At 62.9% G+C, this 27,233-nt stretch overlaps 1 protein-coding gene across 1 annotated transcript; it reads left to right on the top strand.

Annotated features, from left to right (window-relative positions):
• Positions 1 to 27,192, top strand: E(bx) (nucleosome-remodeling factor subunit NURF301 E(bx)). Its single transcript, XM_037218027.1, is given in 38 exon segments — positions 1 to 390; positions 392 to 1,380; positions 3,418 to 3,583; positions 4,024 to 4,145; positions 4,376 to 4,593; positions 5,050 to 5,083; positions 5,976 to 5,979; positions 6,146 to 6,243; positions 6,587 to 6,663; positions 7,425 to 7,610; positions 7,922 to 8,143; positions 8,670 to 8,818; positions 9,234 to 9,359; positions 12,361 to 12,465; positions 12,939 to 13,066; positions 13,440 to 13,539; positions 13,911 to 14,057; positions 14,505 to 14,673; positions 15,307 to 15,448; positions 15,832 to 15,883; positions 15,932 to 16,034; positions 16,410 to 16,529; positions 16,945 to 17,169; positions 17,630 to 17,722; positions 18,083 to 18,108; positions 18,160 to 18,192; positions 18,742 to 18,894; positions 19,269 to 19,538; positions 19,933 to 20,083; positions 20,467 to 20,603; positions 20,947 to 21,076; positions 21,387 to 21,564; positions 22,114 to 22,369; positions 22,832 to 23,013; positions 24,226 to 24,393; positions 24,955 to 25,150; positions 25,611 to 25,695; positions 26,242 to 27,192. Coding segments are annotated over 38 exon segments (5,979 nt in total). The 5' UTR covers positions 1 to 342; the 3' UTR covers positions 26,433 to 27,192.
• Positions 27,193 to 27,233: the final 41 nt, after the last annotated feature.

Genomic DNA, 27,233 nt, shown 5'->3' with positions numbered 1-27,233 from the left:
AGTCCAGATTCGCCATATTGATATCGTACGTTAGACATCTTTGGGAACACGGAAAGAACCGTTCTTGGGTGCATATATAGAACAAAAGACATCAGAGTGAAGTGCGAAATGGCGACGATAAATCGATGTGAGTGAAGTTAAGCCCTAGGACTACCTGGAACTGACAAGAAAGCCGGTTTTCTCAGGCACCCTCCAGGTCACGTGACCTGCCGTCGGAAAGGCGCTTTTTGGACGAGAAATCAACAACGTTCAAAAACCTGTTCATTTTGCGGATCAGCTGATTCATCACCTATAGTTTGCCGGTTTGTCCAAACTGCTGAGATCGGCAATCATGACCTGAACATGCGTGGGAGGGGCGGCAAGCGGGGAAGAGGTCGGCCCTGCGAGGCCTCTGTTTCATACAAGAAGTGAGTTGGTAAACAAGAAGATCTTCATCAAGAAGCCGGTATATCTGCGAGATAAAGACGATGACATTCGAGGAAGTCGATCCAGTACACCTGGTGTACTCGCACCGGCGGACGGAGAAGAGAACGCCTTCTCCCGGTCCCGTTCCAGTTCTGTCACACGCTCAAGTTTGGGCAATTCTGCACGTAAGAAAAAAACAAAGAAGCTGAAGGCAGGAACATCAGCATCTGCCGATACAACCCAGGACTACTACTATGGGTCTGATTTTGAAAATTTATCTGATATTGATGAGAGAGAGGTTGGTGATGGCAATGAATCTGAGGATTCTGACAGTGAACCAAGGTCAGTGTATGATGCAGATGAACTGCTTAGTGAGAGTGAATTATCACTGCCTAGCTCAGCTGGAGCAGGATTACAAGATTTTGTACCAGTGTCTCGGCCACCAACCCCTGTACCAGTGTGGCTCCAGGACAGAGAAATACCTGACCTGGCTCTTCCACCCTCATCAGAGGACCTTGTTATCCCTCGGAAACATATTTTACAGACATGTGCAGTGTATGAGGTGCTGAGGCACTTCAGGACTCAGATCTTTCTTTCTCCATTTACACTGGAGGATTTCAGTGCTGCTCTGCTGGCAGAAGAGCAGAGCAAACTTCTTTCTGAGGTCCATCATCAGTTGCTTCGCTTGATTCTTCGTGAGGACGAAAAGCAGCAAGTTCAATTTGGGCCACAGGATCACAAAGACAGCATTAATTCTGTGCTGTACCTTTGTGATTTGGTGTCATGGCCAGAAACTCTCCGGGTCTACCTTCATGCAAGAGTAGGAGGAGGTGGTGGAGAAGACATTCAAGAGGCTATCAGAATATTGGACAACAACGAGTACCCATTTGTTCCATTTGAGGAGAGGCTCAAAGTTTTGCAGGTCCTGGTGGATATGCTCCTTGTCACTCCAATCATACGGAATGAGTTTCAGAGGTAAGCTGGCATGCTGTTCAAGATATTCTGGAACTTTTCCTAAAAAGTGCTGACTTATGTGTTAGGGCTTCTACTCCATAATAGTATGGTCATCTGACTTTTGATTGAATCTTGTCATGGTTTGCACTGTAATTGTTAAAGCATACAAATACAATTTTGTACCTAGAAATTATGATATCTTAATTGTTTGAAATTTGGTTAATTAGAATGACCTGTCAATGTCAATGGCCAATTTTCCAAGTGCATGTAGGTGAATATGTGTGGCTGGTAAAACATGTGTCATGGTATCTGTTGGGAAGATCTACATGTTTGCAAGTATTTGCAGCAAGCATTCTTGAAATGCTTGGTTGCAGGAACATGAATGCTGAATTTTTGGATGGTTTCTTATAACAAACATACCTAGCCTCAAAGATAAACACTTGAGCACTGATGGTGTTAATGCAAATTATATGATAAGTCCAATCATGCAGAAAACCTAATTATCATTATCATCATCAGCAAGCAATATGTATATTTTTGCCACTGCATTGCCTTTGAGAAAGACTATTAATAACCCTTATGTTTATATTTGCCAAGGTCTATCTCCAATAATCTAAAACCAGGCATAATCCATTGGCTGTGGTACTGTAGGCGGGTCATTAAAACCAGTGGAACAACTTTTCTTTTTGTGGCTCGAATCAAATGAATCAAGGCACTTGCTTCCATTGCTACCACCATATGGTTGCAGTGGCTTTGTTTGAAATGCAATGTCAGTTGTAGATTAAAATTATGTGATGGCAGTTAGAATTCTTCTACCACTATATCTGGCTATAGCATATATCTATCTGCTACTATATCTATCACATCTGGCTAAAGCACCTGTCTTCAGGCCCACCCACCAATGGCTGGGTGATTTTAAGTTCCTTTAAGAACTTGCTTGAGGCATTTGTTATTTCTCCCTGACAAGATGGCTTGCTGCAGAAGTGTTGTGAGTACAAGAAGAGACCTGGTGTCCATGCAAATCAACTCACTGCTATGTACAGCAAATCACTCCAGTCCTAACTAGCATCACAGCATTTCCTTGCTGGAATAGAATGACAAGAAATCAAATGAATGTGGGTAAGTAATGTCCATCACAGGTTTAGGCTTTCGTGAAGGCATCCACAATTCCCAGAACACGTTGATGTCTGCTAAGCTTGACAGTCACCAAGTTTGGGATGGCAGCTCAGTCTGCGGCTTAGGTCACTGGTGATTAGTACATTGTTGGAAGGGTAGCATTGTGTCACAGCCCATAGATTCCTGAAAGCACTCACAGACCCTTTCTATTAATGTCCTTTATCCAAAAGACTATATAATGTTTCAAAGAAGTTTTTTCTACTGTGCTCCATCAAAAGCTTACTTACATTCCAGAATCAAATGATTTTGAAAACAAGCAGCATGAAATTAGTTGAGATGCATACCAACTTGTGAAGTGATAAAATATATCAGCTGTCATCTGATTTCCGAGTTGTACTTTGGAAATTTTGGAATTCCAACACCTTGGAATCTAATCTGTACCTCTAGTCTGTAGCCCATGGCAGAGGGTGTACTAAAGATGAGGTGTTGCACAAAGGATTGTGGAATGTTCAGTTTCTACCACAAAATTCTGCCTTTGAGCTGGAATTTAAATTTCATGTTGAGGCAGGATTTTGTGTTGAGATGATGGGGTCAGGGCTCACACAACAAACTGCTTAGCAGCGTGTTAGCAGTTAGTATTGACCTGATTTCAGAAATTCATCCACTCAAACAAATATTTCTAAAAAGAACTTATCATGGAATAAATATTTCCAGAAAGAATTAGTGTTTTGATATATGTGAAGCTCATCCTCTTTTGTCATAATTTGCATGCTGAAAAGAATTCCCTTAAGCATAACCCATGATGTGACCTGTGAATTGGTTGCTCAGTTCCATCCATCCAAAGTCTGCCCAACATCTGTTCCAATGTGACAGGTTGGTGATGTTCATTGTTGACCTGCTTATGACTTGGGTCGGTGACATTCTGTGTTGGCTTGCCGACAGGGAGGGTCCCATCAACTACGACGACCACTGTCGCTCGTGCCACCGGCTGGGCGATCTGCTCTGCTGTGAGACGTGCCCGGCCACGTACCATCTGGACTGTGTCAACCCGCCCCTGAAGGAGGTTCCCGACCACGACTGGCAGTGTGAGATCTGTCGCAAACACCAGGTATGCTGCTGCCCACTCAGTGGTCAGGAATGGGCTCATGGTAGAGGTGTAGTAATTGTTATGTTGTAGCTGTATTTATTGTTGGTATACATACATATATATGCATATATATATATATATATATATATATATATATATATATATATATATATATATGTGTGTGTGTGTTTGTGTGTGTGTGTGTGTGTGTGCGTGCGTGCGTGCGTACGCGCGTGTGTGTGTCATTGTTATTGTGCTGACTGCTTCCACATGTCAGTTATTTGTCCTGTTTACAGGTTAGAGGAGTAGGTAATTGTCCCAGATTTCCAAGATATATTCCTGCTTCCACCTTTGTATTGCTGGCTGTCAGCAGCTTGCAAGTGTTACATTCTGCGTGCCCTCTGCCAGCATGCCCTGTCGCGGCGGGCCCCCAGCTTCTCACGTGCGGCCTGTGTCGGCAGGTGAAGGGCGTCACTGACTGCGTGTCGGACATGGAGCGGAACGGCGCCATGTCGCGCCAGGAGGTGCTCGGCTACGACCGGCACGGACGCCGGTACTGGTTCCTCTGTCGACGCCTCTTCATGTGAGTGACTGCCGACGCGTCGGCCGCGGCGCCGTGCTCGCTGTCGCAGATGTGGCTGTGCTGGGGATTTTGGCGATGTGACGATAGTGCACCCTAGTGAGAGTGGGGGGGGGGGGGGGGAGGGGCGACTGGGGAATGTGCCGTATGCAGACCCCGTGACCTCTCCGATAGTGAGAGTCCGGACAGCCCGGAGTCGGTGGTGCACTCTGACCCCGTGACCTCTCCGGCAGTGAGAGCCCAGACAGCCCGGAGTCGGTGGTGTACTACTCGACGCCGGCTCAGTACGCGGAGCTGGTGTCCCGCATGGACCGCGCCGACCTCGAGGACGCGCTGTGCATGTCGCTGCAGGAGCTGCACTACGACATCCAGCGTCAGATGGCGCTCACCGAGGAGATGACGGAGCAGCGGCTGCGCGCCGGCGCCATCAGCTACCTGCAGCAGAACACCGGTCAGTTGGGGCACGCCCCGCATCCGCCGCACACCTCGCACCCGCCGCACCTGCCGCACCCGCCGCACCCGCCGCACCGGCACAGCACGGTGTCACGACCGCTAGTCCACACCCGGGACATCCGGAACAGCAGGGCTGCGAAGAATTACCTGGCTTTTGTGGTGCTGTTTGTTTCGTTTCGGACGATGAATGTACTGTAGTCCCTAATCGAGGTTTCTGTGACTACCTGCTTATGATGATGTACGCATTGGTTATCCCCGCCCAAAATCATTCACTCGCTCTCGGCTCTTCATCGCCGCGGCCGTGCGTGTGTGTGTGTGTGGTTGGTCCAGTTGGTGCTGGTGTCCGTGTCTGGCTGGGAGACGCGTGTCTCAGCCGTGCGGTCGGCTCCGGGCGGCGGCGACGGCCTTCCCGCTCACCGCCGGTGCTGACGCCGTCCCGCCCCGCCCGCCGCAGACCGCATCAAGGGGGCCGAGGCGCAGCGGCGTCAGCAGGCGGCCGACGGCACGCAGCAGCAGGCGGCGGCCGACGGTGGCGAGCGGCCGGCCGACGCGGAGACCGGTACGGCGGCGGGACAGGTCACGGGGCACGGGGCATGGGGCACTGGTCAGGGTCACTGGTCGTGGGTCATTGGTCAGGGTCACCAGTCACTGGTCATTGGTCACTGGTCATGGTCACCAGTCACTGGTCACTGGCCATTGGTCACTGATCGTGGTCACCAGTCACTGGTCATTGGTCGTGGTCACCAGTCGCCAGTCACCGTCACTGGTCACTGGTCACTGGTCACTGATCACGGGTCACCATTCACCAGTCACTGGTCACCAGTGACCGAACGGATCGGCCGTGGCCCGGCTGGGCCGGTACGGCTCGCAAACAGCAGCTGTGTGCCTCTGACGGCTATCACTGGCATGGTTCACCATATATGGGGCAATTGTTAAGTTATGTCATCTGCGTGACCTTCCGCCACGAGGTCACTTCCTTGATTGGGAAGATGGGTACCTGTGACAGCTGTTGCCAGAATAGTGTGTCATAAATCCGACATTTGTTTAAGGTCTTCTATCCTTTTGTGGCATTCCGTTGCCATAAGACCAATGAAATGATGCCGAAATGACATGAAAGAATGTCATATACCAACATCATCAGGTGTTCTCTGTGTTCCATAGTAGTATGTAATAATGTTGTCCATAAACCAGAACTGTCAGTTGAGAGAGGTGGTTTTATGTTTGCATTTTTATATCGGGAATGTGCTTACAGGACTATCTCGGGATATTGGCGATGTTGCGTTAATATCATGTTTTCGACAAAGTTTATTTTCGGTACTTGTCAGCAAAGCTGCCCTATTTGGCCACTACCCTGTCTACAGCATTGTTGACTCGCGCCAGCCATGTGCGTGCGTGCGTGTGTGTGTGTGCGTTGCGCACCTGGCTGAGTGACGCCGTGACGGTCGCCAGGTGACGCGGAGCGGGACCCGGCGACCGGCGGCGGCGGAGACGGCGACGCGGTCAGCCCGGCGGCGGCGGCGACGGCGGCGTCCGAGCCGGCCGGACCGGCCGACGTGACGCCGAGCGGCGACGCCGACACCGCCGCCGACGACGCGGACGACCAGCAGCCGGCGGCCAGCAAGCACAAGCAGACGGGCGTGGTGACCCGGTCAGTGGGAGGGGAGGCCGGGCCGGCCGCTCCATGCCGCCTCCGTCGTAGGGAGGGGGGGGGGGGGGGGGGCGCTTTCGGCAGTCTGGCCTCCGCCGGAGCGAGGTTGGTGCTTAGGTGGTGTGTAGAGCTCGCCCTGTTTGTGGTCTGGCGGGGTGGTTTGATGTCTGAACGCTGGCGTCGTCCTGCCCGTCTGCCGGATTTGTGCCAGGACGGTCCTGGAGGGCATGCCTGCTGTGCCCACCCCCGCCTCCGCTCCGCGGGTGGGGTGGGTTCCGGCAGCGCCGCCGGCGGGTGGTCCTTGCCGGCCGGCGACTGCTGACCTGGCCGGCCTGTGCTGCAGGACGAAGTCTGGCGTGCTGGCTCCGAAGACGGCCGCCAAGACGAGCGACGACAGCGACGAGGAGGATGTCAAACCGAGTGAGTCACCGCCGCCGCTCGGCGAGGATCGATCGGGCGCTCGACGACCCCCGCGGTCACTTAGGGGAATGCCTGGCCTGTGGGTGATTTGAGGGTAATGATGATGATGCTGATGACGACGATGACGATGATGACCGGCACGCTGACCAGGGATCATTCGGATTTGGCAATGGATGATGATTGGGCTCATATCTGGGAGCAAATGGATCTCGCTGAGGTGCATTGATGGTCATTCAGACGGAGCGTCATGATAATTTTTTCGAGGCACGCTGACGTCTGATGGCTAGTTGCAGCGCACTGATAACCAGCGGCCACATGGGGCTTGCCGTGTTCAGTGGGGACCGTTGGAGTCTTAGCAGCGCTGGCAGCCGCGTCCCCTGTAGACAACTGACGTGTCGTCTGATTAGGCGCCTCGCCGTGTCATGTGTGTCATCGCAATGTCGCGATTCACACGCCATATCGCGCTGGGGCGCCGCGCAACGCCGCCAGACGTCCGGCCAGGGTCGGGTGAAAGGTACCGGGGCGTGTGGGGACACGCGAGCCCCCTCAGCGGAGGTGTTGCGGAACTGACCGAGCTGGGTCAGCCCTTGAGATCGGCAACTGCAGTCAAATGCCGGTGGTGATTACGGTCCCTGGGTGGAGCTGCCGAAATGACGTGCCGACTTGGGCGGTTGGATCTGGGACTGGGCGGCGCCGCACCGCCGCGCGCCACGTCGTCGGGCCGCTGACCGGGGCCGGCCCGCCCCTCCGTCCGCGCGCAGGCGGCGTGTTCCGGCTGGGCGACGAGACGGACCGGACGTACCAGCGCTACGAGAACCAGTACACCTCCAACCCGCTGGCGCTCAACCGGTTCCAGCTGGCCGAGGACAAGGACAAGCGGCGCCACATGAGTCACAAGTTCTCGCTGACGCAGGCCTCCGAGTTCGAGTGGAAGGGCGCCGAGACTGGTGAGGGCAGGGGCGGTCCGCCGACGGAGGCTGGCGCGGGGCTCCGGCGGCGGCGGCGGCGGTGGTGGCACCCGGCCGCGCCGATGGCGCCGTTGACGTTTTTGTAAGCGCATGGTTTTGACTGGTGTTCGTCTGCCTGCTCCGCTCGTTTTTGTGGCCAGGGGGATGAGGCCGGCGCCGGTGTGTCGGTCTCCACATTCACACCTGTTCTCCCACGTTGCGTGTGACTATGTTCCACCGGCCTGCCGTCCCGGGGCCGGCCAGGAGACCACGCCCGAGTCTGAGCCGACGCGTCCTCCCCGCTGCGGCAGGCACGCGTCAGCAGCTGAAGCAGACGCTGAAGCAGACGCTACAGGAGCTGGTGAGCCGGCTGCCGCAGGCGCTGATGCACCCGTCGTGGCCGCAGCTGCGGCGCGCCTGGAACTCGGCCGTGGCCGGCTCGTCGCGGCCGCAGGACTTCGCGCGCGCGCTGACCGTCATCAGCGCGCTGATCAAGCCGCGCCTGCTCTGCACCGTCTGGCCCGACTCGCTGAGTGAGTCCCGGCCCGTCGTCGCCGCTCGTGGGCGGAGCTGGCCTCCAGAGGGGCAGTGGCCTGCTGCTTGGGGCTGCTGCTGTCGGCTGGTCGTGCGTAAAAAGACGCCTTTGGCTGTTGGCACTGGGATGGCAGCCCTGTGTGGAAAGTCGAGCGATGTCCGTTGCCAGCGGCATGGGGTTCAACTGGCCGCCGAGCGTACAGTGCTACCGTGAGCGTACCGTGAGCGTACCGTGTGTGGCCGCCGAGCGCGCCGAATCAGCGGTGTGTTCGGTGGAGGGACGGTGGGTCGTCGGACTGTGCGGCTGTGTGGAGGAGGGACGGTGGGTCGTCGGACTGTGTGGCTGTGTGGAGGAGGGACGGTGGGTGGTGGTGAACGGTGGTGGACGGTGGAGGGACGGTGGGTCGTCGGGCTGCTGGGGCCGTGTGCAGCTCTGCGGTGTCCGGCTCCGTCGGCGCCGCTCGCGCTGGCCGGCGCCGTCTCCGGCCGTCACGCGCGCCCTGACTCCGCCGCCGCGGCCCGCAGGCCACGTGGACGTGCAGCGCATCACCGTGTCCGAGAGGGAGGAGCGCAAAAAGGCGGAGAAGCGCGAGAAGCGGGAACGCGACGAGGAGGAGCTGGTGGCGCTGCGCATCCCGTTCGTCAAGTACAATCTCAGCAAGGTCAAACACCAGGTACGGCTCATCCGCCGCTGCGGTCATTCGGGGCTGTGATGACCCTCTATACAGATCTGACTGTCAGAACCGTCAGAATCATCAGCTGGCACGGCGTCGGCGTTAACCACCACGTTTGGGAAACCGGAGGTACGGGGTTCGCTTCCCCGCGGCGCCCGCCCTTCCTGCCAGAGTGAGAGGCAGGCGACGCCATATAGCCTCAGCAGCTGAGTGCGTCATAAAGCCCCAATGACACACACACACACACACACACACATGGCACGGCGTCGGAATCCCACAGTGAGAATGTCGGCACGTTGGACGCGCGTCCAGCGCGATGGTGTTGTTGCGTGTCGGGCCGACGGTCGCGGCCGTGCGGCGCCGGCCGGGCGCGGTCGTGGCGCGCGTGTGACGCGGCGCGGTGCGTGTCGGCCAGGTGTGGAAACAGCGCGGCGAGGAGTACCGCATCCACGGCCAGACGGGCTGGCTCTGGCTGAGCAGCACGCGCCGGTACCGGCCGGCGCCGGCCGGCCAGCGCGGCCACGCCGCCGGGCCGCACCGGCTCCACCTGCAGCTGGCCGGTGAGTGGCGCTCCGGCGTGTGCAACTCTACGCATAGAAGCACGCGCACGCGTACACGCGCAGGTGCAGTGCATGTGCACGCGCACAGCAGCCGAGCTGACGCGACGCAGGGAGACGATGAATGGGGTCGATGACATCGTGAGCAGAGACGATGCTGCGCTAGTGTGCGCACGAAAAAATGGGAGGGTAGACGAGAGAGGGGTCATGTGGAGGTCCTTGGCGGAGTTTCGTGAGGACGTAGAGAGCGGTCAGCAGTGTGGGGAGTCGATCTGCGGGGCGAGCGGCGCGGCCTGACGTGGGGGACCAGCGCAAGGCCGTGCCGACGGCGGCCCGTCCTGCGGGGGTGGCGCGCCGCCTGTGACCGAACGGCGCGCGCCTCTGTGCCGCCAGCGTCCGAGAGCCGTCCGGCGCGCTCGGTGTGGCTGCTGGCGGCCCAGCACCGCCAGCAGCTGGAGCGCCAGGCGGCCGACGGCGGCCCGGCCGACACGCTGCTCACCGTCCGGCTCCGGCCTGGCACCACCGGTACGTGAGGCCCGGCTCCGGTCTCAGTCCCGGTCCCGGTCCCTGTCCCGGTCCCGGTCCCGGTCCCGGTCCCGGTCCCGGTCCCGGTCTGTCTGGTTGTGCCCGCCTGGCTCGCTTTTGCTGAGGCCTCGGGGCTAGGAACTGCGTCAGTCGGCTTGCAGAATTTTTCGCTGTATTCGTGTTGTGCATTGTATCATTGTGCGTGGTGTACGTGTTATTGTTTGTTGGTCGGGGCCGAGCAATCCTTGTTATGTGTGGCGAGCTGTGGCGTTCAACAGCTCTACAGTAGTTGTGTACAGCTTGGGCCCGGCCGCTCCGTCGTCCGCTGAAACAGCTGTCATCAGCTGACCGCTGGCCCGGCTGGCTGGCGAGCGCCCGCCGTCTCTGTACGCGTTCGCCGGCGTGCAGCGTACAGCCAGCCAGCGTCGGCGTCCCTGCCAACGGCGTCCTGTTGCCGTCCGCCCACGGCTGGGTGTGCGCGGCGGCGCCTGACGCGGTGTGGACGGCGTCGCCAGAGGTGCAGACGGACCCGGACGGCCCGGCGGAGGTGGCGCCGCTGCAGCCGGTCCGGCTGCAGGAGCTGATGACGGACGGCCTGCTGGACGTGTCGGCGGGGCTGCGGCAGACCTGCCGGCTCCAGTACCCCAGGTGTGTACACCGCCCCCGCGGCGCCGGGGGGGGGGGGGACCGAGGTCGGCGGCTGGGGTACCGGCGGGGCTGAATGAGTTCCTATGACCCCGTCTGTCACGCGGTGGCGCTGACGTACGGCACGACCGGCCGACACCTCCCACCGGTCTCGCGGCAGCTGGCGCTGACCGTCGCGGAGTGCGTGCTATACGTGGATGCTAGTGGCGCCGCCTCGGTCTGGTGCTGTCTGCCGTGCTCCTTCGCGTCGTACGTGGATCGGACTCCATCTGTGTGTCACCTGTCTGTCTGGCCGGGGCGTGACCGCGCCGGCGGGGCTGGTCGGCGCCGCCGTGTGAGCGGGGTGAGACCGGGCAGCCGCGGGTCGGCTGATCTGTATGCGCACGTGTGCGTGTGTGTTGGGCAGGGCTGCGAAGCCGGCCCACCTGGACAAGCTGCTGGCCTGGCGGGAGGAGCTGGAGCGGCGCGAGCGCGGCGACACCAGCGGCTCGGCGGCGGACACGGACTCGGCTCAGGTGGGTCTGCCCGTCCGCCGACACGGCGGCGGCTCGGGTACGGGTGGCGTGGTCACGGCTCTCGCCGGTTTTCGAATTTGATGGATGGCTTGCGTCGTAAAGATACTCAGATGTCACATGTTTCCAGCCAGTGCTGAGTTCGCTTATCAAGCGGGGAGGCTAAAGTTGGATGTCCTGACCCGCCGAGGTCGTGTCCAGCTCTGTCTGTCGGACGGACTCCCCGCTGTATGAGACTGAGCCGCTGTTGACTGTTCTCCCCGCTGTGTGCCGTCGCTGACGGGTACTGTCCCCGCTGTGTACCGCCGCTGACGGGACCTGTCCTCCCCGCCGTGTGCCGCCGCTGACGGGTTCTGCCCTCCCCGCTCTATGAGATTGTGTCGCCGCTGACGGGACCTGTCCTCCCCGCTGTGTGCCGCCGCTGACGGGTCCTGTCCTCCCCGCTGTGTGCCGCCGCTGACGGGTACTGTCCTCCCCGCTGTGTGCCGCCGCTGGCGGGTACTGTCCTCCCCGCTGTGTGCCGCTGCTGACGGGTCCCGCCCTCCCCGCCGCAGGTGGACGGCCGGCGGTCGCCGTCGGCCTCTACCGCGCTGGCGGCGGCTGAGGCGCGCTTGGCTCTGCTGACGGCGCACCCCTGCTACAGCCGCGCCTGCCGCGCCGGCGCCCCCTGCTACGCGCCCTCCTGCAGACAGGCGGTACGTGCTGACGCGCCGGCCGTCGGGGTCGAGGCCGTCCCTGTGGCCGGGTCAGGAGCTGGGAATGGGGAGACCGGGGATGCCGCTGCAGGGGAGGGTTAGCCGCGGCCGGGCACTGGGAGTTCACGAGCATTAGGGGGGCGCTGCCATTTTTTACCACTTTTATTGCACGCTGACCTGGAGATAACCCCGTGCGGCAGAAAACAACGGCGTTGTTGGGGCACTCGCCGGCCTTGTCCTAAATAGATCAACATCCGGCATGCATCCCCCATCCCCGCTCGTACCCCGCCTCTCGCGCCGTCTGGTGCAAGGTGTCCAGTGCATACCAAACGGGCGAACAGGCATTACTAACACGCCCCAGCCGTCTCCGAGCGGTCACCAGCGGTGGTGAGATGCGCAATCAGGCAACGCCGGGCGGGCGCGTCCCGGCGGCGCCGCAGCCCCGTCCACAGGCGTCGGCGCCGTCTGCGGGGGTCGCCCTCACCTCAGCCCGGGCGAGGGACTGGTGATGTCGTGTGAGCGTGCGCTGACTCCCGCCTGTGGGGGCCGACAGGCGGCGCTGCGGCTGGAGGTGGCCCGGCTCCGGGAGGCGCCGGTCCGCCGTCAAGGAGGAGAACGAGGAGAAGCCCGAGGACGGCGGCGACAGGGAGGACAGGATGGACGACTCCGAGGACAAGGCGGACGTCAAGGAAGAGAAGATGGACGTGGACAAGGTGGGAGGGCCGGCGCTGAACGGCTGGGCGGGGTACGGGTCAAGCCAGGCCGTGATCGGCTGTTGCGATCCGGTCGATCGGGTGTCGAGATGGGCCGGATTGACAACGCAGCGACGGCAGTAACGGTCGCATGCAGTTAACGTCCGCGTGGTCAAGCTGCCCCGGGAAACATCATGTCTTGTATGGAGGAAAATAGCAGAATACGCGTAATTCAGGATGAACTGGGTAGACCTGTATTGGTGTTGAGTAGACAAAAACCCAGTTGTCCTTTCAAAATGCAAAAAGAAAAAAAACAGCTGTGATAAATAAGTGTGGAAATAGGGCTTGACGGGCTGCATGAAAGTGTCATGCTGCAGGCATGTTGTGTTGGTGTCTGAGGTCTGTACCGCGTCGCGCCTGCGGACCGCCGTGTTCCCCGCCGCCGTTCGCGAGTCGGCCGTGCCCGGTCCGTCACCGGCGTGTGCCGCCGGCAGGACGTCGCCGTGAAGGAGGAGCCGGACGAGACCAAGCCGCCGGCGCAGCCCCGGTTCGCCGGCCTCTCCACGGAGGAGCCCGTCCGGCTGGTGCTGGTGAAGCCGGTGGTGAAGCGCAACTACGTCCGGTGAGCGTCGACGGCCGCGGCGCGTGTGGCAGCACGGACGGGGGCCGGCCGACGGCGCTGGCATTGCCAGTATGCCTGTGTGTGCGGCTGTGCGTGTGTGTTACCGAAAGGGAGGGGGCGGCTGACCGTCTGTATCCGTGTGTGTGTCGCGAGGGGGGGGGGGACAACTGGCATGTCTGTATCCTCATATGCGTGTGTGCGTTTGGGGGAGATAGCCGTCGTGCATGTCAATATGTGATTGAGAGTAACCTCCGTCGCCCGGGTAGCGGCTGCTGAGACGCAGGCCACCGCTGTCCCCTCCCTCCTGACCCGGGCGCACCGCCGTCGCCGCCGCCGCCGCAGGTACCCGCTGTTCAGTCAAGTTCCGCGCCAGCGGCCGCTGGAGCATGCTGGTGCTGCCCACCTGGGAGCTGCGGCAGCTGGCCAGGAAGCGCGGCCACAAGCCCGTCGACGGCTTCAACTACGCCGCCAAGGTATGCTCCGGTCACGTCCCGCCGGACGGCCAGCCCTCCGAACTGGCTGTCCCCAGCAGGTTACTCATTGGCCATGACAGCAGCTTCGGGTTGGTGTGGAATGATGACACTGCTCTTGATCATCTCTCCGCCGTTAATAAGGAAACACCGTTGTATCCTTTTCGTCTCAGCCAGCCGCGTGCAGCCGCGTCTGCCTGTGTGGCCCTGTGCCAGCGTGAGGCCTGGTGCGGCCGGCTGCTGGTGACCCGTGTGGCAGGGTTTGGCCGGCCGTCGGTGACCCGTGTGGCCGGGTGTGGCCGGCCGCCGGTGGCCCGTGTGGCCGGGTGTGGCCGGCAGTTCGTGACCATGTGTGGTGTGCCGTCCGTCCGCAGAACAACAGCCAGGTGTGGCCGTACCCGTGTCCGCGCGCCTCCCTGCGCACCGGCTGGCTGTACCGCACGTGTCGCGTGCGCAGCCTGCACGCGGCCGGCCTCCAGCTGCGCATCCTCTGGGCGTGCGTGCGCTGGGACGACATCGACGTGAGTGAGCCGCCGGCGCCGGCCGGTGGAGACGTGCCGGGGCGACCGCGGCTGTTGCGCTGCAGCTCTCGGAGCTGGGGGAGGGGAGGGTGGGAAGTAACACGGTGGCCATGCAGTGCTGGATCGGCGTGTCCGCGGGAGGCCCGCGTGGCCTCAGGCCCGGACACGACCGTGTGCTATGTATACCATGTTAAAGCTGTGACGTGTGTGTGGTGCGACCGAGGTGTGCTGGGTCGGGCCATTTGTCGACGCTTGCAGCAGCTGCGGCTGTAAGCGCCGTCAGCGCTGGCGGAGGCCTGGTCCGCAAGGTGTCGCCCCTGGCGTGGCGGGGATCGGTGAGGTGTCGGCTCTGCTCCACGCCCGGCTCGCCCCCCCCCCCCCCCCCCCTGCTGGTCAGCTCGGCGCCGGCGTGTGACTGATGACCCCTCTCTCCTGTCCGCCCGCCAGTCTCGGCCGCAGCAAGTGGGGCCGGGCGAGTTTCAGATCACCACCGACACGGGTATGGTGCGCTCGCTGGTGCTGCGGCATCGGGACGAGGGGCGCTTCCGCGAGCGGACCGTCTACTACCGCCGGCGCGTCACCATCCTCTTCGACAACCCCGTCATCGTGGAGAAAGGTGAGCGCCGTCGGCCGCGCGCTGGGCCGGCGCCGTCCCCGCCGACGGCCGGGGCGCGCCGGAAGGCCTCGGTCTGGTCTCCCTGCAATCGCCTCGCTGGGGTACCTGTAGCGGTTAAGCCGCGCGACTGGAAAGCCGCAGGGACGGGTTTCGGCTCCCCGCGGTGCCCGCCCTTCCGGGCAGGTTGAAAGGCAGGCGACGGCATGCAGGCTTGCAGCTGAGTGCGGTCAAAGCCCCAGTGACATGGAATCGCCTCACCAGGGATATGGAGCAGCGGAGTGGGATCTGGTGTAGTATACCGGGCTGTCAGTCTTCAATGTCTGTGCGTTGACAGTCAGCAGGTACTATTCACCTGTCTTGACAGAAGCTTTTTCCGAGTCTTTACTGGGATAATCCGCTGTCTCGCTGGCTACTGGATACCTCCCGTCTTCTAAGCGCTTTGTTTTTGTGAGACCCGACCAGCGGCCGCCGGGAGCCGCGGTCTGGCACGCTGTGTGTGCGTGGGACCGGCCAGGCGGCGCGCCGACCGGCGGCCGCCGGGGGCCGTAGTCTGACCCTCCGTATACTGCGGGACCGGCCAGACGGCGCGCCGACCGACGGCCTGACCCGCTGACGCCGGTCGCGCTCCCGCAGAGTACACGTCGTCAGCGCGCAGCGGCCTGCGCAAGCGGCGGCGCGTCATCGAGTCGTCGGAGAACCCGTCCAGTGACGTCACCGAGGAGTGGGTGCCCGAGGAGGCGCTCGAGATCTTCGAGATCAAGTACTACCACGAGAAGTAGGTGACGCCGGCTGAGCGGCCCGCGCTGTGTGTCGAGGCTGCGCCGGGCCGCAGGCCGATGGGGTCTGACAGGGATCCGGTGCTGCCCTGCGGTGTTTGTCGTTCCTCCGCCGCTGCTGACGAGCTGGGCTCTCTCATGGCCCGTGTGCTCGAGGGGGTGGGGGGGGGGGGGGGGGGGGGGAGGAAGGCGGTGGGCTGTACTCAGCTGGTGTCGTTTGGTCAGAAGTGTAGTGGCGTGGGTCAGGGAACGGACGGCCGAGGCGCAGCCCTGGAGGTCAGGTCGTCAGGCTCCGTGCCGAACGTGAGGTGGTTGAGCGTGTTGGCTCTCCGAGAGGCGAGCTGCGGCCGGTGCGTCGCCTGACGCCCGCCGCCGCCGCCAGGGTGGAGCGGCTGCGTCAGGAGCGGCAGCAGGCGCTGCTGCAGCGGCGCGCCACCGGCCTGCAGGCGCCCAGCCGGTCCGGCTCGCCGGCCGGGCCCGCCAGTCCGGCCGCCAAGCTGAAGCCGGCCGCCGCCGCCGCCGGCGCCACCCAGCTCAAGGCCAGGCTGGACGAGGCCGTCCGCCAGAGCCGCACTCTCGGCAAGGGTGCGTGCGGGGACCGGGGGTCGGCTGGCGGGGCGGCGCGCCAGCCTGTCGCCAGCTCGCTCGCTTCGTTTCCGGCATGCGCGTTTTCGGTGCCCGCATCAGCTCTGTCGGTGAAAGGAAGAAAGGCCTAAGTGCTATTTCACCTAATGTCGCTTACGCCTTTTGGCCTTGGAACGGCAGAGTTGTTACAGATAAGAAGCTCTTCTCAGCTTACGATTGCATTGATTTTCCCTATGTTTTGAAAGTCGCGTAAGCTAGTGTGTTGTTTCGCGTTAGCCCTCTGTATGCTGTCTGTCTGCCTCTGCCTGCCGCGTCTGCTGCCGGGGCCGGCCGCCTGGCTGGGGCCGTCTGCAGCGTCCTCTCCGCCGTTGGCAGGCACCAAGTTCATGGTGAAGCCGTCCAACGCGTCGACGGCGGGCGCGGTCAGTCCCGGGACGCCGCAGCGCACGTACGGAGCCATGCGCAAGATCATCACCAAGGACGGCAAGATTATCGGTGAGCGGTTGGGGCCAACCGGCCGGCGGGAGCGGCCGGCGCGGAGGATCGCAGATCACAACAGCAGGGTGTCGCTCGCGGGTGCGGGACCAGAGTGGGCCTGCGCGGGGGGCGCGGCGGGAAGCTGGCACAATGTGCTCGGAGGCGGGTGATGGCTCGGAGACGCAGGCCACTGATGACGCGGAGGCTGAGACCCGGCCCGCGCGGCCGACGCTCGTTTACCGTGCGGAGCGATCGGGACTGTTATCGGGGTTACGAGGATGCGTCATGGACTGAACGGCGAAACTGGTCCTAGAAAGGCCTGTAATGTTGCCTTGGCTTCAGATGTCGCGTTTTGTTTGTGACGAGCCCTGTCCGGCGCCGGCCCGGTCATGGGTCCTTGTGCGCGCCGGTGACGCGCGCGCCGCGTCGACAGCGATCCAGTCCGCGCCGTCGGGGGGCGTGGCGCCCGCCGGCACCGTCACCGTCGGCACGGGCTCGCCGCGTGCGACGCAGCCCACCCTGGCGCCGGCGCCCAGCCCGGCCGTCGCCGCCGCCGCTGCCGCCGCCAACACCGCACAGTCGCCGGCCGCCAAACCCAATCAGATTCAGATCATCAAGCTGCCGGACGGCAAGCTGCAGGTTAAGGGCCTCAAGCCAGGTGAGCGGGCCGGGGCGGTGGTTGGTTCTGCTGGGCGTGGGAGCTGCAGCTGGCGGCCAGGCCAGACCGGCGGCGGCTGTCAACTAGCGACGGCCACCGTTGCGCGCAGGGCGCTCTGATGGCGGTAGCTATGTACTCTGTGCCGATTGTGATGCAACTTGTTGATGCAAGTCAGGTGGGCATATTTGAAGATCAGTAGTGCCCCGCACTCTACCACATTCTTGTCAATGGTTTGATGTGCCCTCCGCATCCAGACGATTATTGGTAAAACAAAAAATAGCACGTCAGGGGTCTGTGCTAAATCGGTGACCTGTGGTGTCCGTCCCACACAGAGGCCGACCTCTATACCGCCGTCCAGCCAGCGGCTGTGTCCGCCGCCGCCAGACCCCCTGACCCTGCCGCCGTCTGACCCCCTGACCCCGCCGCCGTCTGACCCCCTTGACCCCGTCGCCGCCGACAGGTCAGCAGCTGGTGCAGCTGCCGAGCGGCCAGCTGCAGCTGGTGTCTGGCGGCACGGCCAAGTCGCTGCAGGCCGTCTCCAAGCAGACGCCAGGTGAGCGAGCCAGCGCCGGACCGGACCGGACCGGTCCGTACCTACCGATTACAGTGCCGGCGGCCCCGGAGCCACGATGGTAATGGTGACATGCAGCAGTTGCGTTTCAGGGAACTCCACCGTGCTCGTCTGTCTGTCCGTGTTGCAGTTGTCCGCGTTTATTGCCACGCGCTGAACTTGAGACGTGGACGTGAGGCTGCTACATCACTTTGCTGAAGTTCCGTGTAATTACGTTTTACGGTTGGGGCGCAGGTGCACAGTTTCGGCGTCGCCTCGCCGGCACGTCGAGACTGAGAGTGCGCCGGCCGGCGCCGGCTCGCCCGCGAGCTGCAGCCGTGTGAGACGCTCGCTCTGTTGCAGTGGCGTCCACGCCGCCGCCGGCCAAGGTGCGCCTGGTGGCGCCGGCCGGCAGTCCGGGGGCCGCTCCGGCCGCTCCAGCCGCCGCCCCGGCCGCCGCCCCGCCGCTGCAGGTCAGTCCGGGCACCGGACGCTGCCGGGGGCTGCAGGTCAGGCCCGTGGGCTGCGCTGGCCGCGGCTGACCGCGGCTGGCCGGCGGCCTGCTCTGCAGCCGTGTGTGGTATTGATCTGTGTGTCGCGGCGACCCCGGCCGGCGGTCCGCCGGCTCTTATCGCAGATTTGAGTCCGTAGGGTCTCGCCTGCTGTTGTAATATGATCGGCTTTGTCTGAGCCCCGCGGCCGGATCTGCTTCCAGAGTCTTCCATGGATGCGGTACGTTTACGCGTTTCACTAGTTGGTGGGCTCGGGGTTTGAAGCTGTCCACTGCGAGATAAGTGAACCGATCGCCACGCATTCCAGTGAGCAGATCGGCTACGTTATCCCCACAATCGATCCAAGCTCCACGTTACGGTCACCGCGTCAGCTGGGGCGTCGCTCGGTCTCCTGTGCGTCGGGCTCGTGCGGCCAGGCGTGAGCTGAGTCCCGGTGTGTGTGCGTGTGCGTGTGTGCGGGGCCGGAGCGGGGCCGGGCCGCCCGCTGAGCCGGCCGCCCTCTAACGCCAGGAGGCGTCGCCGCCGACCGGGCAGCTGCGCGTGGTGCAGAAGATGGTGACGCAGGTGGTGGACCTGGCCGGCCTCACCAAGCAGCAGGTGGTCGGCTGGCAGCAGAAGATCAACGAGGGGAAGGCCAAGCTGGCGCTGGTGAACGGCAGACGGGTGAGCGGCGGACGGGGCGGGGCGGCGAGCGGAGTCCCTCGCGGTGGCGTGGTGTAGCGGGGGGCGGGCGTCGGTGTCACCAGCTCGCTGGACCGTCAGAGGAGACGTGTGTGCTGCAGCACAGACGCGGCGGTAGAGCGCTGAGTCATGTTTACTTCGGTTATCTGAGAGGTTTGTTGTGAGGCATCCTTCAGCGCAGTTTATGGTGGCGTCTTGCGGCGGCCTGATGGCACCGAGACCGGGCTGTGCCTGCGAGCAGGCTCCAGCCGTCAGCTGTGGCGATGGTGGGGCGCGGTGGCCGACACGAGGGCGAACCCGGCGCGTCTGGCGCCGGTCGCCGGGCGGCTCTCCCGTGACCGCGGTCCACCCGGCAGGTGATCCTGCACAACGTGCTGGTGAACCAGTCGGTGAGCGCGGCGGCCGAGCCGGCGCCGGCCGCCGCCGCCGCCACCACTCCCGTCAAGTCGGAGCAGCACGAGTCGGCCGACGAGGACGACCCGGCGCCGCAACCGCCACAACCGCCGCCGTCGACCGACGTGAAGCGAGAGTCGGACGAGCAGCCGCCGGTCGCCGCTGCAGCCGACGCCGACGCCGCCGCCGCTGCCGCCGACGCCGCGCCGGCGGCGGCCGACGTCAAGACCGAGGTAGGCGCGCGCCGTCGCCCGGGCGCTGGCCCGGCGCCGCCCGCCCATGTGTCCGCTGCGGAGGTGCGAGTGTGGGCGTGCTCTGTGCGCGGCGAGGTGTGAAGGCCGGTGGCCAGGAGCAGCCGGAGATCTCGCTGTCGGCGCGGACACCCGGCGTGCAGTGGGAATGGGCATTGCGAGCTGACCTTGTGTCGGGGGTGACATGAACGCTGCCGGCGCTGTGACCCGCCGCACCGCCCGACCATCGCGCCGTCTCCGCCGATGCCAGCTGTCGGCGGCAGTGGTCGCCCTCGCCGCCGCCTCCCGCGGCAGCCGGCGGCGCCGCGCGTGCCCAGCTCCGGCGCAGGCGCCGGTGGAGGACGGACGCTGACCCGCGCGCGCGGCCGTGTTTCAGCTGGCGCCGGGTCGTCGCATCACGGCCACGGCCAACATCGTGCAGACGGTGGCGGGGCCGCGCGTGGTCATCCAGGGCGTGCCCACGCAGGGCCTGTCGCAGTCGCAGCTGCACAACCTGCAGCAGCAGGTCAAGGCTGAGCTTGCCAAAGGTCAGCGGTTGGAGGAGCGGCCGCGCGCCGCCGGGCAGCGGCGCGGGCCGGCTCGCTCTGGAGGGGTGACCACCGTCGCCGCCGTCAGCAGGCGGGCCGTGGGGGCTAAATACGCGGCGGGCCCGCGGTGGATGTGAGAGTGTTTGGCGTACGACGTGCGAGGTTGCGAGGTGTGGGCGACGTCGGCACGAGACGGCGTCTCCCTTGAATTCGCCAGTCGATTTGTGATCGGGTGCAGGACATTTTGGACCGCACGCACAGTGTTGCCGCCGAGACTTTCCAGCGCTGGCGCCGGTCACGTGAGGTCGCGTGCCCTGTGTGACCATTTGACCCTTTGACGTGAGGTCGCGTGCCCTCTGTGACCCTGTGCCGCGCGTGGGCAGGTCCCATGCTGACCGGCCTGCGGGACATCCACTTGACGGTGCCGGCTGACGTGCCGGAACCGGCAACGGCGCCGGCGCCGGCCGCGCCGCCGGCCGCCGCCGCTCCCGCCGCCGCGCAGAGTCTGCTCACCACTCAGGTTCGTGATCGTCGCCGCCTCCCGTCAGCGCGCGGCCGCACGCACGGCCCCGCCGGTGGGAAAGGTATACAAGGGATGGAGATGCTCTGCTCAGAGCCGTCATCATCAAGTGTGTTTGATTGATGTTCAGTCTTGATCCAACCTGACGGCCATAATGGCCGTCAGGTTCACATGGACACGTAATGGCCGTTCACAATTATTGTGAACGGATTTCTCGGTTTTGTTTATCAGACATGACAGATCGACTCATGTCCGAAATATCGTTGCATAGCACAGCTATGGCCAGCCGGTGGTGAGTGCCGTACGGCCGCGTGGCCGCCGCTGACCGTGCCTCTGTGCGCAGCGTCAAACGACCCTGCTGTCGCCTCGGCGCGTGTCGGAGCCGGGCGCGGCGGCGGCCGGCGCGCCCGACGAGCCGCCGTCGGCGCCGCTCCAGCAGGACTTCACCGTCACCCAGGAGTACATACAGCAGAGTGAGTGAGCGCGCGCCGCCGGCCGTCACCGCCACAGCGGAATGACCAACGGCCGGCCGCTGGTGTGACGTCTGCGCGTCCAGGAACGTGTAGGCGGCGTCTCCTCGGGGCGTAGTTTGTCGAGGCGTATTCCGCATGGTGGCAGGCGAATGCGATAAAATGACCCAGGGCACCGCGAGCCGCACTCGCTCAGCGTTCAGAGTTCTCTAGGTCGGCTGCTGCCGCTGCCGCTGTGGCGGCGCGGCCCGGCACCGTGACCCATCACGCGCGCAGTGGACGTGACGCGACCCCGCCGCCGACGCTCCGGCAGGCATCAACAACGCGCTCAACTCGGACAACCTGAAGCCGGAGATCGCCGAGAAGCTGCTGCAGCTCCGCAAGAAGCCGTCGGCCGGCGGCGACGGCGGCCCGGCCACGCCGCGGCCGGCCGCCGCCGCCCCGCGGCCGCCCGGCGCCCAGCCGCCCAAGAAGCGTGCCAAGACCGACCGGTGAGCGCGGGGCCGCGTGTCGGCGGCGCGGCGGAGGCACGGCCGTCCCGGCTCCGTGGGGCTCGGTCGTGGGACGCCCTATACGGCTGCCGTGCCGTGAGAGCTGTGGTGTATCGGTAGGCGGTCGCCCAGCGCGTGATGTGGGCAGTGAATGGAGTATCAGCCTCATTACTGCCACTGCGCATGAGAGGGTGAACGCAGGTCGCGCAGGCATGGTCGCCTGGTTTATCCCATTGAACTGGCCTTGGATGTATGTGTTGCTATGTGTTTCACATATTAGCAAACGTTTGAACGGAGTTGGCTCTCGTTGTCTAGCCAGATGGACACTGGCGAATCCCAGCGAAAGAGGAAGGGGGGAGGGATGCGCTCCCGCGCCGCGTGGTCAGGAGATCCGTCCCGTTCCGTGGTCATGGCGTGAGCGAGCCGCTGCTTGGCGCGTCCCGCCCCGCCCCGCCGGCCGGGCTGGGCGAGGGTCGCCGCTCTGCTTGTCCGCCGCCGGCCCCGCCCGTGCGCTGCGGCTCCAGCTGACCGCCGGCGCCGTCCGCGCAGGCCGCGCGTGCCCTCCGGCGGCCGCACCAAGCCGCGCTCCGAGAAGAAGAGCCTGCGGCCGTCGGCGCGCGTGCAGCAGCTGTCGCGCCGCAAGGAGCAGCTCAAGAAGGAGATCCTGCGCAAGCGGCTGCAGATGGAGAATCAGCTGCAGCTGGAGATCTCCAAGCAGGTGGCGGCGTACCGGCGCGCCGTGACCGAGCACCGCGCGCCGAAGGCGGCGGCGGCCGGGCGCCAGCGGCGGGACTCCTCGCCGCCGGTACGTGACTAGCGTGACGTAACGGGCCCGGCCCCGGCCGGCACCACGCTGAGAGCGAGAGGAGGCGGCGCGCACGCGGCGTCGCGGTGCCGGGAGGCTGGGGTATCACCGCTGTGAGTGGTGTGCGCCCCGTCCAGGCTCGGGTGCTCCAGACGCCGCACCGGTGACGTACCGGTCGAGGGCTAAGTCAGGGTGTGGGTGCGGGTGTTGTCGCCTGGCGCTTGCATCGAGATTCGTCTTGAGTTTAGCCGGTGACTTTGACCGGACCTGGTGCCAGAGCCTGGCAGTGGAAGTGGGAGGCGAGGCTTCTGCCTGACGTCTGACATAATGGGCCGCATGTTTGCATTGCACCTCCCCAGCCTGACTCGGCTCCCTCCCCTCAGCGGGCACCTGCCCCCAGTCTGACCCGGCCCCCTCCCCTCAGCGGACGCATCCCCCAGTCTGACCCGGCCCTCCCCTCAGCGGGCGCCTCCCGGGCGGAAGTCGGAGGAGAGCCGGAAGCGGAAGTCGTCGGCGTCGCGCGGCAGCCCGGCCGGCGGCCGGCCGCCCGCCAAGAAGCCCCGCAAGGCGGCCAAGGAGGGCCGCGACTCTCGCGACGCCAAGAAGCTGCACTGCGTCTGCCGCCAGCCGTACGACGCGTCCAAGTAGGTGGTGCGCGCGCGCTGTGGTCGTGACGTGGGCAGCGGGCCGAGACGCCACGCTGTCCAGCTGGTGGCTCTGCGGCTCGGCCGGCGCGGCGGCTGGCACAGGGCGGGCGTGAGTCAATCGCGTGATGTACAGCGTGGCCGCAGCGTTTTAACACGCGCTCGGGTGGGGGGGGGGGTCAAACTGTCCCCCCTCCCACCGAAGGTTTTTCCAGAATGGTTTCCGAACGGAGCAGCGTAGCCGCGCCAAATTTTGCTTAGCTGTAGACAATTGAATAGCGGATCGTTTGACGTAAAAAATTAGACGTACCTTGTAAGGTCGCTGACCTATGGCAGGTCAGAGTCAGGCCATGGTGTCAGCGAAGGCGACTTCTAGGGAATCATCCAATCTGATACAATAACGGAGTGTTTGACGAAGCCATACGTCTCCGAAATGCTTTCTTAGGCACCACAAATATTGAATAAGCAAATCATGTTGGCCTGAGGTCGGGTATGAGGGTCAGACCAAGGTCACAGCCAACCTGATTTGTTACTCTAGGGCCTGCTGTATGTGATAGTTTGTAGTGCTCATTTATAATTTATTGACAACAGGAACCGTATTATACATCTTCTATTCACGTCTTAGAGGTCAGAAAAGGTCACTGACGTTAATAAACCAGGTCGACATTTTGTTTTAGGAACATACCGCCTAGGGTAATCTTTGTCGTTTATTCAAATGCAAAACTCAGAGCGGTCTTGTATGATTTTGGTCACCATGACCTTCAAAAGGTCAAACAAGGTCACTGACCGCAAATGAGCTTTTGACCTTTTGCTTAGAAACAGTTGCCTAGGTTCTGGGGGCACTTTAGAGACCAACCTGGAATTTGATCTTGTTTGAAGTTATTTGACCTGAAGGTCATGACCCAGGAAGCTCAAACTTTGACCTAAGTGAGTTCACGTACAGGTCAAAACACGCTTTAAATTTGGTGTTTCTAGCTTTCTTAGTTCCCGAGATCTCAGGAGGGTCAAATTGACCCCTTCACACACACACCCGAGCGAAGCGTATATAGCCGGCCGCCCGGGCGCGTGTTAGGGTGCGGCGGAGGTGCGCTGTGTTCGGTGCCGATGTGCAGGCGCCGTGGCTGGTGTGAAGGGCGTCAGCCGCGCCCCAGGCTGGCGGCTGTCTGAGTCGCGGCCGGCTCCACGTGCTCACCGACGCCCGGCGGTCCGCAGGTTCTACGTGGGCTGCGACATGTGCAGCAACTGGTACCACGGCTCCTGTGTCGGCATCTCGCAGCGCAACAGCAAGAAGGTGAAGGCGTTCATCTGCCAGCAGTGCCAGTCGGCCAAGGAGAACCGCGAGCTGTTCTGCTTCTGCCGTACGGAATACGACGAGTCGCAGTGAGTGGAGCCCCGCGCTGCCGACGGCGGCCCGCAGCGGCGGCTCCCACCGACGCCGCTCTCCGCAGCGGACGGGCGCTTAGTTGTTGCGTGTTGTTGCCTGATGGTGGTGGTAGGTCGAAAGGTCGCTAAGGCCGAGTGATAGGATCGGCGTCATTGAATTGGTGTCGGCCGGTGGGGTGTCAGCAACGCACGCACACACCACGCACGGATGAGAACGGGGCCGCAGGCGGGTCTGGGGTCTTCACCTCGCGAAGGGTGGGCTGTGAAAGTTGTGGGTCGCCTCGCCATCGAGCTCCGTGGCTAGAATGGCACCGGTAGAAGTGATGACACGTTTCCAGCTGGTCTGGTGGCGTGACGGAAATGACTTGCCGCTCCCATCCCGGTCCTTTGGCATCTACAACTGTACAAATGATTTCTGATTGTGTGAAGCGTCAGCCCTCCGTCATGGCGTCGCGGCGGCGGCGCTCGAGCGCTGTGGGACCGCCGCCCCGCCGGGGGTGTTGGCGTCCTGCCGGCCGGCGCTGCCTGACGCCGCGTCGCCGCCGCCGCCGCCGCCAGGTTCTACATCGGCTGCGACAAGTGCGAGGACTGGTTCCACGGCCGCTGCGTGGGCATCCTGCCGTCGGAGGGCGACGACATCGACGACTACGTGTGTCCGCGCTGCGACCCGAGCTCTCGCATCAACCGGCCCAACTTCCAGCCGCTGAACGACGCCAACTACGCCGAGCTGCGGCGCGTCTTCAAGCAGATTAAGGTGAGCCGTGGCCCGGCCGCGCGTGCCGCTGGGCCGACGTGGCGGCACCGATGCTCCGGGCATCGTCAAGTTCGGATGGCAGATCCAGAGCGTCAGATTCAGTATTCTTCATACACGGGCACGTTTAGTGACGGCAGTTTAACGCACGCATTTTCTGTTCTTTTTGCTTGAGGACGTAGCTTCTGTTTGAAAAGTACGGCGAGTTACTGTGTTACTAAATCGCGTTTGTTCTTTTACTCAGTCGTAAAACAAAGTTGTTGCAACTTTGCATCGTAAAGAAATGAAGTCACACCGCGTCACGGTTCCCTGGCATCGCTGCGAACGACGATTCACACCTGCAGAGCATTTGCCACCGTGCCTTGTGTCGCGTACCGTCTGCACGCGCGCCGCCGGCGAGGGGTGTGGTGTGGAGCTGCGCCGGCCGCGTGTGACGCGCCGTGTGCGTGTGCCGCCCCTCCAGAACAACAAGAACGCGTGGCCGTTCATCGAGCCGGTCGACCCGGACGAGGTGCCCAACTACTACAAGGTCATCAAGGAGCCCATGGGTGAGTGCGGGCGACACGCGACCGGACGCTGGTCTGCGGACGGGAGATGGGATTTCAGCAAGGGCCCTGACCGGCTTGTGACGTCCGGGGGTGCGTGGCGCCCGTGCCTGGACTGGCTGCCGATGTGGCCCTCGTCACACACGATTCGGGGAAAACGGCTTTATGCACCGCCGCGCCTTTTGTGATGACTAGAGGTGTGATGTGGGACCCGACGGTATACGTTGCACCGTCGCCGGTGGATTGTGCCGTTAAATGTTGCAAGATGTTTCCGTGCATCGTGTTACGCTCCAGATGTGTGAAACAATGGCATTTTAAACGGATGAGAACGGTGCGTGGTTGGCCTCACGGCGGGCAGAAACCAACCAGCGCTTAGTTGGCCGGGTTTGCTTATCCTGTCGGTGTGGTCGCACCGAGCAGCGTCGGCGGCGCTGGCTGGGCCGTCGCTCGGCCGCTGCGGCGAGCGCCGCGATGTGCGGGACCACCGGCCGCCTTCAGCCTGTCAGTGCGAGCGGGGCCGTTGACGGCGTGTCTCCGTGCTGACCGCAGACCTACAGACCATGGAGAACCGGCTGGAGTCGCGCCACTACGGCCGCCTCTGCGACTTCACCGGCGATATGATCGTCGTGCTAGACAACTGCAAGTACTTCAACCCGCCCGGCACGCGGCTGGCCACGTGCGGCACCAACCTGGAGGCCTTCTTCCGCGCCGAGCTCAAGAAGCTGCGCGCTAAAATCTGAGGTCGGAGTCGGGCTTCGGGGGCGTCGAGGCGCGCGTCAGAGCTGCGCCCCAGGGGCGTCAGAGCTGCGCTTCGGGAGTGTCGGAGCGCACGTCAGAGCCGAGCCCCGAGGGCGTCGGAGCGCGCGTCAGAGCTGCGCTCAGGGGCGTCGGGGCACATGTCAGAGCCGAGCCCCGAGGGCGTCGGAGCGCGCGTCAGAGCTGCGCCCCAGGGAGCCGGGGCACATGTCAGAGCCGAGCGCCGGGAGCGTTGGAGCGCACCGGTGGGCGGCGTGCCGACGCGCGTCCGACGCGTGTCCGCCGCGCCGGTGCGGTGAACTGACGAAGCGGCGGGGTCGGCTGCGCGCTATGCAAGCGTTGTGCCACGTGCGTGTGCGTGTGTGTGCGGCGGCGCCGTTCGCCGTCGGCTGGCGGAGGGCGCTGTGACGTCTTCAGCTGACGGAGCGCCGCTCCGCCGGTCGTGCGCCTGCGCGTTTGAGTTCTTATTAATTAGCGGATTCCATTGACACGTTTCGAGTGTTTCAAGTCATTCGAGTCACGATTTGTACAAATCCCCATCATCGTTCACTGCGTATTGTGCTGTTTCTGCGCGAGTCGGAGCTGGATTTTAGCAAAACTGCAGGGTCTTATGACCCGGGCTGCCGGTTGTACAATTCAAGGCGCATGGTCGCACGCATGCGCAGCTGTATTTTATTCGTCGATTACGTTGTTTTCTCCGCGGATTTGTCATGTTGCTAAATAAAACCGCGTGTCAGCCCGGAAGTAGTATTTCGTGGAAGGCTGGTAAGTGGTAAACCATCGAC

This window comes from Pollicipes pollicipes, unplaced genomic scaffold (genome assembly GCF_011947565.3).
Source record: "Pollicipes pollicipes isolate AB1234 unplaced genomic scaffold, Ppol_2.1 Scaffold_4219;HRSCAF=4965_pilon_pilon_pilon, whole genome shotgun sequence".
Taxonomy (NCBI): Eukaryota; Metazoa; Arthropoda; class Thecostraca; order Pollicipedomorpha; family Pollicipedidae; genus Pollicipes; species Pollicipes pollicipes.
The sequence above is the reverse complement of the archived record's forward strand: the minus strand, read 5'-3'. Positions and strand labels throughout refer to the sequence as shown.